This window comes from Heterocephalus glaber, unplaced genomic scaffold (assembly GCF_053883595.1).
Source record: "Heterocephalus glaber isolate CG9 unplaced genomic scaffold, H.glaber_assembly_v1.0 deba00001523, whole genome shotgun sequence".
Taxonomy (NCBI): Eukaryota; Metazoa; Chordata; class Mammalia; order Rodentia; family Bathyergidae; genus Heterocephalus; species Heterocephalus glaber.
The window spans coordinates 33,684,506-33,704,219 of NW_028258327.1; the positions used below are offsets into that span (position 1 = coordinate 33,684,506).

Below are 19,714 nucleotides of genomic sequence, written 5' to 3' on the forward strand. Positions count from 1 at the left end.
TTTTCTTTCAAGGTGCGAGGGCCTCCATCTGCAGGAGCTTTTAAAGAAAGACCAACCAAGCCTACAGCATTTCGAAAATTTTATGAGCGAGGAGACTTCCCAATTGCCCTTGAGCATGATTCCAAAGGAAACAAAATAGCCTGGAAGGTAAGTCAGGGCACAACTGTGAGAGCCAGCTGCGCTTGCTGAAGAGACATCTCCCAATGCCAAAGAAACTTGGCTGCTAAGTAAATAAGCCAGAGTAATTTCTCAGCAAATGGAAGATGGTGGGTAAGCTCTTAGAAAGCCCCCCTGTGTCAGCCGTCCACCTTGACTAACAATTAAATTATAGCCTGTAAGGAAGATAATGACAGAGTTGCTTTGCCTTAGAGAATTGTCTGCTGCCCAATTCATCTCTATTTTTATGAGAACCTGGCAGTGCAGCCCGTTTCAGGCAGTCCATCAAGTGATGGAACTGGCAGCTGGATGCGGAGAGCAACAGCCATTTATCTCCCCAAAATTTCACCTTCCTGCAGGACACTTCCAAATGGAAGCTTTAATTACCTAAATGGATAGGTCAAGATTGTCTGCTCTCTGGAAATGTAGAGCAGAATACAAAAGAGGGCCGCTCCTGAGTGCTGGGCGTGCTCTGGTGCACTGAGGCAGCCTGTAGGAGGGCTTGTCACACTGCCCTGTTAGAGACTGACCTCTGCTGAAGCCATTACAGCTCCAACATTTTTCTGACAAAAGGTTAATTGGCTTCAAAATAAATGTATTGCCTAATGACTCCATTCTAATGTGACTGTGTTTCTTTCTAAAAGGCTCACTGATGTTATTTGTAAAAACTTGCCAATCACTTAACAGGGAAAGCTTTTACATTTAATTTGAAAAATGAATGCTGATCTCTAACCACTTCTGCTATTTAATTATTTTTGTTATCAATGACCTTGCTTCTGGTAATATTTATCAGCTACAGTGGTTTCTCCATGTAAAGACAGCAAAACCCCCGCAAACATTTGAGTATTGCCTTAGGTTAAGGAAAGCAAAAGATTTTGGCCAAATAGCAGTTAAGTTAAGCAACTAACATATTAACTGAAGAATCCAGCCTAAAAGAAATATGCTTGTAATTATTAACAAATAAATTTATGTTAAAAATAAAATTTTCAAATTAAAGAATTTATCAAAGTAAATAGCTTAGAAAGATGCATTAAAATTAACTTCTCCCCTCCTCTGTAGAAAGGCTGAAAGAATTGTTGTATACCTTTTTCAAATACTTTCAAATTATCAGCAAACATTTCTCAATCTTGAGCAGTCATCTATATTCAGTTATCAAACTTAAAATTATCCCAAGTTACAAAAGAAACATGGTGGTATTATTCTTAAGCCTTGTCATCAATTTTTCAGAGTCAAGGTTAGGGAAGATGAATATCTTCTTTGTATTCATCTTTATTAGAAAGTAAATTTATTATGTGAAAATATATGTGTGGGGAAAAATGTATAGCAATTATAACTAATTTAGATATTTCAGTCTTAACATATTCCAAAAGTTTTATTGTGATTTTGGGGTTCATTTATATTAAATGAATTATATTGGTATTATGTTTGCTTGTCCACCTACTGGTTCATATATAACACAGAGAAATTTCCTGATAACCTGATTTCTGTCAAGTAAGGTTTGTCATAATTTTTTATAAAAAGTAGGTAGTTTTGATATTTGAAGTAATTATAACATATGTAAATTATATTAATGAAAAGTATTAATATAGATTTACTTTGAACTATTCAAATAACTTTGTAAGTAACTTTTAGAATTATGAAGAGATTAGAAAAAAATCATCTTGAAAAGAAAATTGCTAATTAAAATATGGAAGAATCACTTTGCTTTTTATCTTTCATAACCTAACAGTCAGTCAGTAGGGCTAAAACTAATTTTCTTTTTTATGGTTATACTAATTATTTTAAACTACAATTGATTATAGTACCATTTCAGTAAGCTAAAAAAGTAAAAATAAAGAGGAAACAATTTATGTGCCTTTACTGGTAGTATAATGTCACATATTTAGAGAAACACTTTATTCCAGTTTTAGTGTGCTGCCAGAGTAAGCACAAGAAAAGTCTAGAACCTGTCAACTTTTAGCTCTTAGGGCTTTGGTACCATATTTTAATTATATAGCTACAACATTGAAAATGAGACATTAATGTTAATAAACATAGACTTGTGCTCATTCAATATATTCACATTTATTCCTTGACCTATTTACTGTGAGCACAATCTGGGGCTAAATAGGAGTAGGGGGCTTATTTAGGACGCCATTCCTAAGGAAAAGGCCTAGAATGTTGAAGGAAGCAGGGCTCTTCCCAACCCTCAAAGCTAAAACACCACCAGAGAGCCAGCAGGATTCTTCTCTGGGCAGACAGAGGATAAGTCCCTCATGAAGCTAACCTCTAGTCTCCATCTTTCCTTGAAGACTCCTGATTTGCTGAGCTTCCTAGAAAACACTGGCCATCTTTAAACACTCTTGGGTCAGCTTAGGAACTCCTAGGGGGATTGTGACTGCCTGAAAATAGTGTGCATAAATGAGAAGGCCATTCCTGTTATCAAAATTTTGATGTGACTCTGAAATATTTAGGACTCTTTCCCCTAAATGATGGTATAAAGGCTGTGTGTCCCTTCATCTCAGGATTATTCCAGGATATAAACTTGCAGGGATAGGGATTCCCCTTCTACTTCTCCAGGATTTTCTGATCTAATCATCTTCATGTTAGAAACCACCATGCATTTTTGAAATAACAAAAGCATTCTATGGTATAATCCCATAAGCAGCCTTAAAAATCAGAAAATAGAATAGTTAAAGATAGGTAAATGTCAGCATGTTTAGATTTCTCAATCCTCATCCTGAACTGATGCACATGGAAATGGTCATTTGTTTCATGCCAGAACAATATGAGAGGCCAAATGACATGACTTAGCCAGTTCAGCCTATTTTTTATGGTGCCTCTAAAGATCAGGGTGATGTCAGCACAACTTTCTGCAATAGTAGGAATGTTTTACATTTGTAATGTCTGATACAGTAAAATGGCCATATGTGGCCATTACACTCTTGAAATGTGCCTACTGAGACTACAGAATTGCATTTTAAATTTTATTTAATTTTAATTTAAATAGCCACATGGTTACCATATTGTATTGAGTAACTGTATTAAGATAATGGCATTCAAAAATAAATGCCTGAATCTGTTACCGGAAAGAAGGCCTATTAAGAATTATTATTAAAAGAAAAACATAGGACTTACATGTACATTTTTTACCATGTCTCTCTGTGCTTATCATAAATTCCTTGATGAATGTGAAAAAACTTTCACAAAATATTTCTAGCAAAAACTTCTAAGCACTTATCAGTAATGAGTTATTTTTATCAATGAAAGATAAATAGATCTGATATAGGATAAGAAATCTACCAGGCAAGCAAGCTCAAAAATCCTGAAATACTTTAAAAAAAATCTGCTGCTTTTTCTGCATTGTTTTACTCTTTTTGGTGAGGAAATATGACTGATATCTTCAATATACACATTATACACAGAAGTTAAAAAAAGAGCTAGGCAGTCTGGATAAATTATAAAGCAGATAATCAGCGTGAACAATGAAAATGGAAATTTAAAATTTGTATTTGAGTTTGCTCATCTGAAATTTCTGTTCTTCAATTTCCTGTATGAATCACAAGGATGGTGACTGGGGTGGGAGTGGGTGGAGCTGTACCTAAGGTTTTTCCTTATGGACATTCTTGAAAGGGAAAGACTATTACATCATCTTGCAAAATATGCAGCCATTATTTCCACCTCTGCTTTTAAACAAGGAGCAAAGGGAGTCATACATGTAGAAAGTGGTCCTGTGGTAGAGAAGAGTTTTAAGCCAAGTATTAAAGCATAAGTCATGAGGGGGAATATGAAATTTTAGGGAAAGCTTGCACAGCTTTTCAGTATACTGTCCTCTCACTTCTGCCTCAGGACATCCTGCACCACCCAACTCAGGGTAAGACATCCTCAGGGCTCTGGAGCTGCTGCCTCACTCTCCTGTCCTCTCCTCTCCTCTCCTCCACCTTCCTCCTCCATACCCACCTTCTCCTTTTCTTCTTGCTCATCCTTTCCCTGTTCCCCTTACACTTCTTGCTCTTTCTCCCTTTCTCCTTCCACCTCTGTCTTTTCTTTTTCTCCTTTTTCTTTCTTCCTTTTTAAAAAAAATTTTGTTTGTTTGTTTCCCACTTTCTGAAATCCATTGTTCTTTGCTATGGTTTTTCCAGGACAGATTTTGGGGGAAAGAGCCAAGAGCCCATTCTAGGTCTCTGTTTGGCAGGAATCTGTGCTCATTTGAAATATTCATCTGAGTGAACTTGAAATAAAAATTTTTACTGGCATACTTAGTTAGGAACACAACTATGAATCATAGGTAGCACTATGAGATTCATCATTTTATTGTGAAGTTGATTTCAAACCATTGTTTTAAATAACATAGGAAAACAAATTATTATAAAATAATCCCTTCAGTCTTTCCAACATGGCCAAGTAGAAAAAGAGGTGCACTGAAGGAGCTTGGAGGCAAGACAGAAGATCATGCAGGCATTCTGAAATGAGGGAGATAATCACACCCAGATACAGAAAATTAAGCTGAAAGAAGTATCCTTTTGATCAAACCAAATATCTTTGTTGTTGAAAAAGGGAAGCTGGACAATTACTGGTCCACACCTCCCCTAACGCGCCCGTTACCCTGAGAACAGGCCACCTCCAGAGCATTTCTGATACAGCACTCTAGAGGCCAGACTCCTGGGATAGGCTCCTAAAGTACACTCTCACCCACCTGGAATAGGAACCTCACTGTGGGAAGAAACTTTAGTAAAGGCAAATCCAGCAACACAAAAATAGGCAATCCCTTCCCACATTATTTTCCCAAACACCAGACAACACTATGCCCCTGTGACATCTTACCTACTGTCTATAGTTGACAAGGGAAGTCTCTTACCCTAGGCAGAGAGGCTGAACACCACGAACTATGGGCAGCACCAAGTTTGGTGGCAGTGACCCACAGATTGCATCCCTAGAGACACGGGGAGGGAGTACACTCAAGCTGAACCAGAGTGTGCACTTTCCTTTTGTTTCCCCAAATACCGAAAAATTTGAGATAGTATTAAATCTTGCCCACTTTCCACTATCCTTTGTGAGCAAAGGAGCCCCTTTACCCAGCCTAAGGTCTGTGCCAGGTTTCACAGGTTGGGAAATAGAACTCTTGAGTCGGGGCCCAGGGATAGATAAAGTCTGAGCAGAAGGAACAGAAAGAATTGCCTGGGGTAGAGGACTTGTGACATATTGGGCAGAAGGTCTCTGGAGCTTGGAGAGCAGAGACAACCATGGGCTGTCACTGGTGGAAGTCAATGAAAAAATGAATGTTGTGCCAACTATATCGCATCCTCTTTTTTCCAAATTAATTAAGATGGTTGGATCTTGGAAGAGACAAAGGTCTGCAGTTGGCCACATCCAAAGCAGGGCTTGCAGCATGGAGAAATTGGTAGCCCTCAATGTTCTCAAGCAGGCAATTTAGCAGTTCACAAAGGGTAGACCAGCTTGACTGACTACAAGTAGGCAATGACTACAGCATAAAGGAAACTGTATGGACACTCTGACTATATGGTATAATAGCCACATGGAATTTTTTTTTTCCTTATTTGTCTGTTCTGTGTCTTCTTTGGGGTTTTGGTTTTTTTTTTTTTGCTTTGCTTTGCTTTGCTTTGGATCTTGCTTCTTTATCAATATTTTTTATTCTACTTTCTTATTTTTTTAAAGTTTTTTTTTCTTTCTTCTACTCTCTTGGACTTTCTCTGTTTTCAAACTTTCTTCCCTCCTATTTTTTTCTTCCTCATTTTTCCTATATTTTGTCTTCCTTCTTTTCTTCTCTTTTTATGTGACACAACACACACACACATATATATATTATATATATAAATATATAATATATATAATATATATTTATATATATATATAATATATATATGTAACAGATACCTGTATAAGTATAAAAGAGAATAAGATTTTGGAAAATCTACAATTGTGGAAAAATGGCCACATGTGTGTTTATTTGGTATTGATGGCCATGGTCATGTTTGTCACCCAATGCACACTTTGCAAACAAAAACTAAAGTTTGCCAAATGCTTCTATTTGCAAACCAAATTGTTTGCAAACAAAGTGTTCATGAACCAAGTTACCCCTGTATATTAACAGTTGCCAACAACCTCACAGCTTCCCTCTGTCTTTAATTACAATTTCCTCCCCCTGCATCTCTCCTTCAGCCTCCACAAATATTCTCTCAAATCTCATCAATATTAACAAGCTATAAAAATATCTTCAACAGAGTCCATCCTTCTATTTTTCACCTACTTACATTTTTTCTTATCCCCTCTGATCTTACTGAATTACTCCTTCCTTTCCTCTTTCTTTCCCTCCTCTCTCCACATCCCAAACTAACCACTAAGAGGAGTATGCTATAGTCTTAAAGGGGTACTAGTAAAAAGATAAAATTGTCAAAAGAAGTTTAATGGTTGTGAGTGATGTATACTCTTAAGTGAAATAAATAGGACACGTGTGTAAATACCAGATAGTTTTTCTGGTGTGAGAAACTGAAAGTGTAAATAAGGATAAAAATGTACAACAGATTATGTGAAATAGGAAGAAAAGGTCCAAAGGGGAAGTGGGAGGCATAGGGTAAAGGAGAGAAGGAAAAGGAATAAATATGAGAAAAAGAAAAAATGGAAACAAACTCTTTGTAAATAGAGAGGGGTGGAGGGGTTGAAAGGAGGGCAGGGGAATGGGGAAAAAAATAAGAACCAAGATATATCATGTAAAGATACAAATTTCCAATGATGAATGTCATCATATTGTATACCTAAAATGTACCAATAAACTTAATGAATAAAAAAAACCCAGTAGAAATTCTCTCCTTACAATACAGTGATTGAGTCTAACCCAATTAAACTGAAGAAGTAGAAGTAGTAAGATAATATCTCTTGAAAAATAAAGCCCAGACCACATGACTGGAAAACAGAACTCAAGAGATCTTCATACTAACAACAAAGTCTCTTTACTCTATATGACCTCAATCCTCAACACACATACAAGAAAAGTAAGAACATAAAAAGCAAAACAAAACAAAACAAAAACAAAATGGCAACAAAATGCCTCCAAAGACTCTCAACTTTCCCAAACCAGATCCAAGGGTGCACAGGTGGCTAGGACATTAAACACCAAATAGCCAAGTGATATGAAATGATTAAAGAGGAATCAAAAGAACAGAATGAGCTGAAAGATGACATAACAAAACAGTGGAATTAACAAACAAATTAAAAAATGCAGTTAAAGAAAAAGTCAAATAAAAATTAGAAGAGTTGACCAAACCATACAAAACGTGAATGACAAATTTACCAAAGAAAGGTGCCTAAGAGGAATCTCAAAGATAAAGAATTCTATTGAATATGTGAACAGCAGAAATGACCAATGGGAGGAGAGACCATCAGACTTTGAGGATGGATCCAATCAGAAGCACAAAGAGATGTACTCAAAAGTACCTTAAAAACCACAAGACAGCAAGAAAAATTGACCCAACAGCAACTACATGACACAAACAAGACTAATATAAGACTAACTAAAGTTAGAGAAAAATCATAAGACAGCATACATGAAATTAAAAAATCTGTGTGCAGAAATGTTTGGAAGTATGGAGAAAGAACTCACCATACAGGTAAGTGAGTTTTATAGAATGCCAGATAATTATGATGAGAGAAGAAGCTCCCATGACACACCATAGTCAAAATCCCAGAAGTCCAACACAAGAACAGAATCTTAAATGCTCTCAGAGAAAAACACTAATAAAGGTAAACCTTAGGATTACAGTGGACTTTTCAACACAAACTTTAAAGGCTAGGAGAGCTTGGAGTGAAATTTTTCAAGACTTAAAAGAAAACAACTTTAACCTGGACCAATATATCTTGCAAAACTGTCTTTCAAAATCAACAGAGGAATAAGGATATTCTGTAACTAAGAACACTTTAAGAAATTCATGACCACAAAACCAGCATCCCACACATTTCCCAAGGATATCCTAGACAAAGACAGTGAAGTCAACAAAACCAAAATGTTTGATAGAATGAATACATCAAGCAGGGTGAGCAGTTAAACAAAAAGGGAAAAGTAAAGGAATCAATGTCAGAAAAATAATTCAATGGTAAGAGTAAGTAAATACTTTTCAGTTATAGCTGTCAATTTAAATGGCCTCACCAATTAAGAGACACATATTGGTTCAGTAGATCAAAAATAAAATTGAATATTTTACTGCATCCCAGACACATCTAATGCAAAAAATCTCTTAGGATGGAAAAAAAAAATCAAAGGATGGAAAACATTATTCCATGCAACAGGACCCCCGAATCAAGGAGGGGTAGCAATTTTATCTTCAGAAAAAGTGGGTTTAAAGCTAAAACTGAACAGAAGAGGCAAAGAAGGTCAGTACATATTAGTTAAGGGCACAATTCAACAGGAAAAGATAACAGTTGTAAACATATGCACACCAAATACCTGTGCACACAACTTCAAAGAAACACTACTGGACATAAAAGATCAAATAAGCACCAGCACAGTCATAGTTGAGGACCTCATCACCCTATTTTCACAAACAGACAGCCGTAAGGCAAAAAATCAACAAAGAAATTAAGAGCTGAACCCACCGTCAAACAAATAGACTTAGTAGATAGCTGTAGAGTGCTCCACATAACAACAGAATACACATTCTTCTCAGCAGAGTATGGAATTTTATCCAGAATAGACCATATAGCCTGCTTAAATACATACAAAATCATCCCATGCTTGCTATCAGGTCACAGCACACAAAAACTACAAATCAATCACAAAAAAATCACAGAAATTTTGCAAACACCTGGACATTAAACAACACACTCCTAGGTCCTAAGTTTGATCCCTGGTACCAAAAACAAACAAACAAAAAGACCCCCACACTCCTGAATACTCAGTAAGTGACAGAAGAAATCAAGAAAGAAATTAAACAATTCCTAGAATCAAATAATAATGCTACTACAACATACCAGGACCTATAGGACATAATGAAACAGTCCCAAGGGAAGTTTATTGTTGTGAAAGCTAACTAATAAATTGTTGTAAAAGCTAATAAATAACTTAATGATGTACCTTATGATCCTAGAGAAATAAGAACAGTCCAAAACCTAAACCAAATACAAGGAAGGAAGTCATAAAGATCAGATTAGAGATTAATGAAGCTGAGACCAAAAAATATAAAGAATGAATGATCAAAGAGCTAGTTATTTGAGAAAATAAACAAAGTAGGCAAACACTTAGCCAAATGTACCAAAAAAAGAGAAAAGAAAACACTCACGTCAATGCAATTAGAAACAAAAAGGCAAAATCACAATAGACATGGCAGAAATTCAGAAGATCATTAGTAACTACTATGAAAAATTGTTTTCCAACAAATGGGATAATTTACAAGAAATGGAGAGATTCTCAGGCACACATGAATTACCAAAACTGGAGTAAGAAGACATAAAACCCCTGAATAATCCAATACCAGGCAATGAAATTGAGACAGTAATAAAATCATACCAACTAGGAAAACCCCAGGACCCTATCCATTAATTGCTGAATTCTACAAGAACTTCAGGGAAGATGTAACATCAATACTCCACAAATTCTTTAATGAAATTGAAAAGGAAGGAAGGTATACTACTAATACCATTCTTACAAGCTAGTGTTACTCAGATTCAAAGACCAGACAAGGATCCAAACAAAAACAAAACTACAGGCCCATCTTTTTAGTGAACATAGATACAAAACTTCTCAACAAGATATTAGCAAACAGAATGCTAGAAATCATCAAAACAATTATATGTTATGATCAGGTAGGCTTTATCCCAGGGATGCAAGGACAGTTCAACATATGCAAACATAAACAGAAGTAAAGACAAAAATCACCAGATATCTCAATAGATGCAGAAAAATCTTTTGACAAAATCCAACATCTATCCATGATGTTTTTTAAAAATCTGAAAAAACAGGTATAGAAGGACTTTCATTTATTTTATATTTATATATATATATATACATATATATATATAAAACTAACATATTAAATGGTAAATGGAGAAAAGCTGAAAACTTTTCCTCTAAAATCAGGAATAAGACAAAGATATCCACTAACAGCACTCCTATTCAATGTAGTATTAAAACATTAGCTAGAGCAATCAGGCAACAGAAAGAAATAAAAATTATATGTATAGGAATGGAAGAAGTCAAGACATGATCCTCTACATAGTAGACCCCCAAAATTCCATCAAAATATTCAATAATGGAGCAGGATAAAAAAATCAATGCAAAAATAAATAGCGTTCCTGTTTACCAATAATGAACCCATTGAAAAAGAAATTAGAAAAACAATACTATTTACAATAACTTTTTATTTGGTACCAGGGATCAAACTCAGGACCTTGTGCTCAGTGGCAGAACCACTGAGCTAAATCCCTGGCCCTATAATAACTTTGAAAAAATTAAATATCTAGGAATTAACCTAACAAAGTGAGTGAAAGAACTCTATAATGAAAATTATAGTACTTTGTAAAAGGAGATCAAAGAGGATATCAGAAAATGGGAATATATCCCCTATTCCTGGAAAGGTAGAACAAATATTGTCAGAACAGCCATACTACCAGAACTGATATGTAGATTTAATGCAATACCAATAAAAATACTCATAGTATTTCTCACAAAAGTAGAAAAAAAATCCTAAGATTTATATGAAACCAGAAAAGACCCAAAATAGGAACAGAATGAAATGAAGAAACAATCCCAAGAACATTAAGTCATCTGATCTTTGACAAAGGAGCCAAAAGCATATGCTGGAGGAAAGATAACTTCTTTAACATATGATACTAGGAAAACTGGTTACACACATGGAGAAGATTGAATCTAAACCCATATCTGTCACCATGCACCAAAATAAAAGAAAAATGGATCAAAGACATGAATATTAAAACAGAAACAAACTGCTACAAGGTAAAATTCTTAAAGACATAGGTACAAGAAAGGACTTTCTGAACAGAAACCCAGTTCCACAAGAAATATCATCAAGTATTAACAAATGAGATTATATCAAATTAAAATTTCTACACAGCAAAGTAAACAAGCAACAGAGTGAAGAGACAACATACAAAATGGGGAAAAATTTTTGCTAGATACTCCTTTGACAGAGAACTAATATCTAGAATTTACAGAGAATTCAAAAACATCAGACCACCCAAAAAATATCCAGTCAAAAAATGGTCATCTGAAATAAATACAGACTTCTTAGTAAAAGAAGTATGTCTAATAAATATATGAAAAGTACTGAACATATCTAGCCAGCAGAGAAATGCAAACAAAATTGAGATTCCATCTTACTCCAGAAAGAATGGTTATCATAAAAAAATCAAACAATGACAAATGCTGGCAAGGCTGCAGGGAAGAAAGCACCTTTCTACATTGTTGATGCAAATGTAAATTGGTACAACCACTATAGAAATCAATATGGATACTCCTCAAACACTGAAACTATAAATTTCATTTGACCCAGCTATTCTCCTTCTAGGTATCTTCCCAAAAATATTAATGACATCATACCACAGTGATACATGCATCATTTTTAAGCAGCACAACTCATAATAGCTAAATCTTAGAATTGGCCTATATATCCATCAACAGATGAATGAATAAAGGAGGTCTGAAATTTATACATAAGACAGTACTACTGTGCTATAAAGAATGAATAATTTGTGAGACAATGGATGCACTTTGAGCAATAATATTAAGTGACACACTAGCATATATATTGTATAACTTTTGTTATATGAGAAACCCAAAGATAAATAATTTGAGTAACAAAATGAAAGATGGAAAATAGGAAACAGAGAGATAGATCCTTTGCAAATGGGAAGGGGATCCGGGGACAGAGGAAAGAGGAGGGGAGAGATGGAGAAATGGAACTGAAAGAATTAAGATATGTTAAATATATGTTCCTACTCCTTAAGATGAATGTAAACATTATGTACTACAAGCAGGCACACTTCAATACTCACTTCAAGAGAGATTGTGGGGGAAAAAGATCTTGGCAGAGAGTTGGCAGAAAATATCAGAAATACATTAGATATTTTAAATGACTATATTCTAAACCACTTACTTTAGGGATGAAAGATCTACAAATGCAAAAACATATCTCTAAATTCTTTAACTTTTTAGTCATTTTGATGCAATAAATATTGATTCAGGTCAATTTTCTTCATCTTATCATAACTCTGTGCTATGTGATAGCGTGTGACAGGTACCAGGGTCTAGTTTTCTACTAAATTTCTCACACACAAATATAAGGATACCCCATAGATTAGAAAGATTTGAGTAAGAAATAGATACTCTATAACTCTATAGGCAAATCAGTATATAATACAAACTGTATTACACGTACAATAAAAAAATGTATGTTAAATTCTCTCAAAGAAAGGGGAAACTTAGGTGGACTTGTACTTTGCCTTAAAGTCCCTTTTTTCAGCACCTTATAAATCTCACCTGACTATATCAAAGTGGTCCTTGTCCAGAATAGCATAATTACCAAGGACATTTCTGGATTGTTTCCCACTTCTTTATTTGATATGTAAATAATTTTCAGTGGCTAATTATATTGAAATAAAATTAGTAAAGCCAGAACTGATACATACAAGCATATACATGTGAGAATAGACCTACCCTCTACTCATTGCTGAAAATGTATCTTCCTTGCTGTCCCAATGGAGAGATATAAAATTTCACCATGAAAACTCAAGTTCTTTACAATTGTACATTAATTATATGGCTACCTACTGAGTAAAACTTGAATCACCACAAGACTTTCTCTATGAAAAAAACAATTTAAAAATCAATACTTAAGTCAACTGAGTAACTATAACATATTTCCCTAATATTTTATCAATAGACATTTATATAAATATTTATATATTGACAACAACAGTATTTCAAAATCAAATTGTTATCTTACAAAGAGCTATAAAATAGATAAACAAATTTAAAATATGATGGACATTAGAGACAAGACAGGGACTTAAAATTGAGCCGATAACATAGTAATTAAAAGTAAGCATATCCTAGGGCTGGGGATTTAGCTCAGTGGCTCCACTGCCTACCTCGAAAGCACAAGGTCCCGAGTTCGATCCCTGGTACCCAGAAAAAAAAGAAAAACATATCCTGAAATTGTCTAAGTCAGGGATCTCTGTATTTCTCATTCTTCTAACCTGGTACCTATAACTGTTTTGTGCTCAGTGATAATCTGTTTAATCAAAGTACAACAGAGTTAATGCTTATAAAGTTTTATTTTGTTAAACACTACTGTATGTCTATATTTCTTACTGTCTAGGCTTTATTTTACTTACCTGTGTCAACAATGTACAAAATGACTTCTACGCCACTTTTTAATTGTCAGAATTCAAATAAATTGTTTCATAATTGTTAAAGTAACTGTGAACTCTGACATGTTCCTGAAATATTTCAAACAACAGATACTGAGAAATTGGCTGAAGATACTAGAGCTTCTGAAAGCAAAGTGGAGAGATTAGCAGCACCAAGTTTAATTTTAACCACAATACCTTAGGATCCAGAATTAAATGTAGTAATTTCAGTGAAATTGAACTGTTATCATGAGAATGTTCCTTAGATTATACATCATTTTCCCAATGACTACTCATTTCCTGTATTTTACTTGCAAAATGGAGACAATTTTATTTTTCTTATTAAATGACAAAAATATATCTCCAATTCGAGCATGCAAGTGAAGAAAATTCTGTGCCTAAAAATTGGTTAAAATATTCAAATCAGTCTTTAAAACTTCCACGATGGTGGCAAGTACCACACTGTCCATTCTATGTTGACTAACGAATCCCCTTCAGTGTTTGTTCTCTGATTTTTCCTCCTTTTTATGATTCTTTTCAGCTCCCAGCAACATTGGTATTCATGAACTATCCAAAACTGTCAGTGTAACTGTTTTCATTGATATACCTGATAATTTTCTAGTAGGAAAAACACTTATTGAATATAATTATTATTAAAATGTGCACTAATTTTCTTACAATTAAAATCAGACCCAAATCATGATGACTCACTATCTCTAAATATTATTGCATTGTATTTTATATTGCACTGTGACAGGATGATGCCTGATCTATTCGCCATCCATATAATCACAAAATTCTGTAACTTGATATATAATTTAGTCTTTTGGTACCTGCAATTTCTTAGTGTTCCAATTTCCTAAGGTTTTAAAAAATTAATATTATGTCTGTTGCCCTTAAGGTAAAACTGATATTGATTTTTTGAAATCTTGTACATAAATTTATTTGAGTTGAATAATTTGCTTCATAAGAAGAATGAATGTTCTGTTGGAATTGTCCTGGGCTTCTGTTTCTTTTGATGACTGCCAAAACTTTAGTTTGGATAATAGGCCTTAGTAGAATTTGTAAGGCTAATTTCACAAAAGAAGTGACAATTTACCTGATTTTCTGTATGAGAAATCTACTATATTTCCATTATTAATTTCTCTGTTAATTAATTAATAGAACTTATTCTAAAAGTTTTGGAAAAATGCCTGGCAATTAATATACTATACTGTGGGGTTTTTTTGAAACAGGGGAATGCATACACAATTATCCCATTCTTTTATTTGATGTGAATTGTTATGTCTTAGAAGTATACAGGATAGAAATACAGCCATGTATCAGAAATAACTTTAATTTAAATTGGTTAGATGACCTCTGAAAGCTAGATGAAAGATTTTCTGCTGAATGGGCTGGTGCTCCCTGCTGCCTATATAATTTATGTGAGAAATTAGTGTGAATGGTTCACTTTTATGTAGCAGAGCTGCTTGTAGCAAACCTGCAGAAACAATTTTCCCTCAAGCCTCCATCTGTTCTTCAAACTAGGGCATATGCCATCTCATCCAGCTTGAAAGTCAACTGATTTATAACTCCTGGAAAGTGCATAGATTGAAAAGAAAGGTCGACTGCTGCTCTGTGACAGTGATTTGTTAGGCATTGGCTAAAGACAATTCACATTACCAGAAACCTAAGGGGAAACAAGCAATGTTGTAAGTTTCAGATCTCAGTAAACTGACAACTAGAAGAAAAACAAATCACACCTGCTTCTAAAGTTGGATGACCACCATGGCTTAAAAGTAGGAGAGGCCCTGGTCATGTTAAGGGTAAGGTAGCCAAGATAGTATGTTGTCGCTTAATATCCCTTGAAGAACTAAGATTGCTGCCACCCTCCTAGCAGTAAATGTTGCCACTTTAGAAGTATCAGTACTCCCAATCTTTAAACTCAAACTGTATTACTGCTAGTTGAAAAGTTCCATTTGGGGACACAAATTGTTCTTTGCTGAATTTTCCATATCCTTCTGAAAGGTGGAATCTTTAGTTGTCCCCAAGAGAAATCTAATGAATAGATCCCTCTGTGTTTTACCATTTATCATATAGTCTGCTTTTTTTTTTTTTTTACAAATGTACAGGTGAGACAAAAAGTTCTTCCACAAATGGCAAATGGATTAACAGTATGGTTGTAGGGGCCAAGATTTAAGCTCAGTGGTGCTGTGCCTGCCTCACAAGTACAAGGTCTTGAGTTTGATCCCTGGTATGGGAGGGAGGGAGTATGGTTGTAAAAAAAAAATTATTGTTTGATGCATTTATTTAGAGAGATCTAAATGTCTCTTCAGATACTGCCTGACATCCACAGTTGTATTAAGGTTTCTCCTTTTCTTTCAGGCAAAATCTAAAGAAACTGTTAATAATCTTATCAACTCTAGTCCGTATTTAAGATAAGAATCTTAAGAAATTATTTTTTATCTTTATCAAAAAGGTTATCTTTTCCTTAAATCATTATTGATAGGCTAATCCGTTGAACTCACATGCATGAATATAAATTATATACATTATTACTAATTATAAAATTTTGTTTTTAATGTGAAATGTTTTTCTTATAAAATTAGAAAATTCTGAAAAGTAGAAAAAATAAATCATCACTCACTTCCCCGAATACGACTATTAACGTTAACATTTTGAAACTATCTCCCTCTTATCTTTATTTTAACAAAGTTGAAGTCATAGCATAGATAATGCTTTTTAAAAATATTTGTCATTATGTAGTACATTATAAAAATTATGTTCATTTAATTTTTATGAACTCATTTTATTCTAGTTTAAAAGTAATGCATGCTTGGTGTAGGAAATTTGGAAAATGATAAAATTTATGCAGAAGTTAAAATTCATTCTGAAAAGTTTCTGTTCAATTTTTTTCTACATGTGCTTTTTCCTTTGTTGAAACTATATTTCATATGAAAAACTTTTAAGGATTTCAAAGAAACATTCAAGGATTGATGTAAGAGAATAGATTAATAGTAAACACAACAGTCACAAAAACATTGCTAGTTTCAACCTAACAACAAAACCGACAGCCATCTTTTAATATGCAATTTTAAGTTTTCAATAATCTGCCCAGTGATGAAAATTAATCTGTTATGTGAGCCTGTTTAAGCATGTTTTTGAACAAAACAGTAACCACTATTTAAAAAAGTTTATTATGGGGCCAGGGATGTAGCTCAGTGGTGCTGCACCTGCCTGGCAAGCTCAAGGTCCTGAGTTTGATCCTTGGTACCAAAAAAAAAAAAATTATTATGTGTGAAACACATTTCTTGCTATTAGGAAAAATATAAAAATGTACACTGATAGTTGGCAGAGTCATTATAAAGTTCATTGTGGCCCTTAATTGAAGACATTTTCTTTGTAACAAATGATCCTACAAAATTTCTAGGACTAATTTCCAATTTGAATGAAGGAAAAGCCATAAATCTTTCTAGACATAAATTTTCAAATTTTTATTTAAATGCATTTCTCTCTGATAAAGTGCATCTTTAATTTTTATAAAAATTAAATTTTATAATTATTATATAAATTTTATAATTTTATAAAACATTGACTTATAAAAAACAAATACTACCATTTAATATTTTTGAGTCCTTGAATAATGTTGGAATTATTGTTTTTTAACTTCCATACATGAAACATAGTTGGATAGAAATTAATGTTCTTAAGTTATGATGGTTTCCCCCATATCTCCATAGAATACAACATTATTGTATTGTACTATATAACTGGTTATAAATTAAGACCAATCTGATTTTTATTCCTTTGATGGGAATCTGTTCTTGTTTGCTTGGTAGTTTTTTGTTTTTGTTTGCTTTTTTGGCAACTTGAGTAATTACACTATTTTTGAATAATTAAAAGATATTTCTGTGTATGTTTTTCTTTTCATGCATTCTTCCTATAATATAGTTAACTTATTGTCTACTTACTTGAAACTCTTTCTCAACTAAGGAAAGTTTTCTTTTGCAATCTCATTATTATTTTGTCATGATTCTTCTATTTTCATTCTTAGAACAAATAGTGTATGTAAACTATATAGTCCTGTCATTGCTATCATTGTCCTCTTAAATATTTTCATTTCATTTTTAATTTTAAGACTATTAAACTCATACACTAGTCCTTAAAACTTACAGAAAAATTACACCTCAAAATTTATTTCAATGAGTTAAAATTAAAAAGACATAGTTCAGAGATCTACTTTAATAATGAATCACTAGTTAACATATTACAATTGTAACTTCTGAAATCTTTAGGTTGTATGTTTTCTAACGCAGCTTAATAAATTACTTTCCACCAAGAGCTTGATATAAAGTAATTTGTATTTATGGGATTCTACTTCATGAGGAATTTTCACAGCACAGGATTTTGAAACTATTTGTTTCAACTGAAAAATTTCTTTTTGTGTTTCACATTTACAAGGTTTTGATCCATTGTTCATTCTTACATGTGCACCAGCTAAAGACTTTTACGTTTCATTTATTAAATTTTTTACTACACTATGTTCCTTTATGTCTATGAATTGAAATAAAATGACCTGAAACTTTCTCATATGGTTTCCTTCTCATTAATGGCAGAAAGGCCTGGTAATTATAATGTCTTCCATATTGTATATTTAGGTATTGTCTAGATTAAAGAACCAGAAGAAAGAAAGGTTTTCCCATATTGCTTTCATCCTAGGATTTCTCTAAACTTTAAATTCATTCATTACTTCAAAATTAATGAACATACTTGTAGGCTTTTCATACTGCCTACATCCATAGGATCAATCTCTCTCCACTGTGAGTCCTTTTATGTTTTTAAAGGTTAATGATCTGTAAAGGGTTTCTTATATTGATAACATATATTGCACAGGTTTCTTCTTCACTGTGAGTTCACACTTGTATTTATAAATAACTCCAAAAAACAGAATGCCTTCCCACATTCTTTACATGCATAATTTCTCACAATTGTGAGCTCATTCATGTCTTTAAATGTTGCCTGACCAACTGAAGACTTTTCCACATGGCTTACATGTACTATATATGGTTTCTCACCACTGTCAAGTTCATTTATGTATTTACAAGAGACTCAAATAAACAAAGGCTTTCCTACATTGCTTACACTCACAGGGTTTCTCTCTACTGTGAGTTGCTTCATGTTTTTGAAACTCACATAAACATAAAAAAGCTTCTTCACATTGGTGACATCTATAGGGTTTCTACTTTGAGCTCATTCATCTCTTCAGTGGTTACTACAAGAATAAACTACTTTCCCATACTGCTTGCATCCATAGGGTTTCTCTCCAGTATTCCTTCATGTGTTTGAAGGGAACTGGAGCTAGTAAAAGCCATCCTACATTGCTTACATTTGTAAGATTTCTCTCTATGGTGTATTCTTTTATGCTTTACCTTCTTGTATCCTTTCCTTACCTTTATATTGCTCATTCTCATATGGTTTGTGTCAAGTCTGAGCACATTCTGAGATGAATATCCAGTGATTTCTCCACTCACATAGATTTCACACAGTATTACTTGTGGTTAAGATTTTTTTGTTCACAACATTTCAGGAAGTCCCATTGAAGGTTTCTCCATGTTGTATACCTTCTTTACATGCAGAGTTTTGCTACCACTTAACTTCTATCTTCTTCAGGTTTCCGAGGGTTTCCAGTATTCCTTCTCTGTAAAGCTGCTTTTGGGAAGGATCTAGTAATGACTACTCATCCAGGGAGAAGTCCACAAACAGTCATATCTTTAAAGGTCACTAACCTCATTCCCCAGGTTCAGGTGTATTCTAAGGTTCCTGAATCTGGTAGAGTTCAAAGACTGACCACGACTCAGTCACCTGGAGTCTCTAAGTACTCCCTATTTTCATCCCTTAATTTAGATCTTTCTTATCCTATACATATGCCTGGAATAAGCATGTTTTATCTAGTCCTGTTCAGGCTTAGAAGAGGTTCTTCTGTAACTTTAAACACTAAGGTAGATGGAGTTCACCAATGGCTACCATCTCTAAAATGTAAAAGCACCCAATTTTGTTTACTTTTTTTTTTTTTAACTATAGCATTTTGCTTATGAGCTACACTACTTTCCAGGACAAAATGAATATACCAACTGAAGTTTCTGTTCCTACTTCCTGCTCATCATTTAGTTATGTTCTAGAGGAGTGCTGGGTGGATGAAGGAATAGAGAGATATGGCAGAAAA

At 33.9% G+C, this 19,714-nt stretch overlaps 1 protein-coding gene across 2 annotated transcripts in view; it reads left to right on the top strand.

Moving 5' to 3' along the window:
- The window catches only part of Pacrg (parkin coregulated), a 349,369-nt gene that overhangs the window by 77,530 nt on the left and 252,125 nt on the right, over positions 1-19,714 (top strand). For both annotated transcript variants that reach the window (XM_087188174.1, XM_004869057.3), the window contains exon 2: positions 13-147. In XM_087188174.1, coding sequence (XP_087044300.1) covers positions 13-147 — 135 coding nt within the window. The remainder of the gene's footprint in view (positions 1-12; positions 148-19,714) is intronic.